General features: G+C 61.4%; 1 protein-coding gene across 1 annotated transcript in view; it reads right to left on the bottom strand.

Moving 5' to 3' along the window:
* LOC119594579 (nephrin-like) overlaps positions 1 to 425 on the bottom strand; it is a gene marked incomplete at its 3' end in the record, with an annotated part of 109,909 nt that overhangs the window by 35,320 nt on the left and 74,164 nt on the right. The window contains 1 exon segment of the mRNA XM_037943616.1: positions 114 to 244. Coding sequence (XP_037799544.1) covers positions 114 to 244 — 131 coding nt within the window.

The raw sequence follows: 425 nt of genomic DNA, 5'->3' as shown, positions 1-425 counted from the left end.
GAAAAAAGTCTTTAAAAAAAAAACACACACGAAAAAAGGTCTTAAAAAAAAACACACACACTCTTCAAACAGACCAACATCCTTCAGCCGAACGACAAGGGGATCGGACTCACGTCGAGCCTCCAGGACACCCTCGAGGCCTCGGGGTTGGCGTAGACGTCGCACTCGAAATACACGTCATCGCCCTCCTTGATGTTGGCGACGTCCAGCGAGGAACCGAACCGCGCGGTGGCTGTGGGCCGGTCTGGGGGAGGGGGGAATGGGGGGGGAATGGGGGGGAATGGGGGGAGGGAAGGGGATGGGAGGGGTGGGGTGAAGGAGGATGGGTTGGGAGGGGTGGGGGGAGGGAGGGGGAAGGGGGGAAGGAGAGGGAGAAGGAGGGGGAGGGAGGGGGAGGGGGGAGTGGGAGGGGGGAGTGGGGGGGA

This window comes from Penaeus monodon, chromosome 34 (assembly GCF_015228065.2).
Source record: "Penaeus monodon isolate SGIC_2016 chromosome 34, NSTDA_Pmon_1, whole genome shotgun sequence".
NCBI lineage: Eukaryota > Metazoa > Arthropoda > Malacostraca > Decapoda > Penaeidae > Penaeus > Penaeus monodon.
Note: the sequence above shows the minus strand (reverse complement) of the source record. Positions and strands in the feature narration are given on the sequence as shown.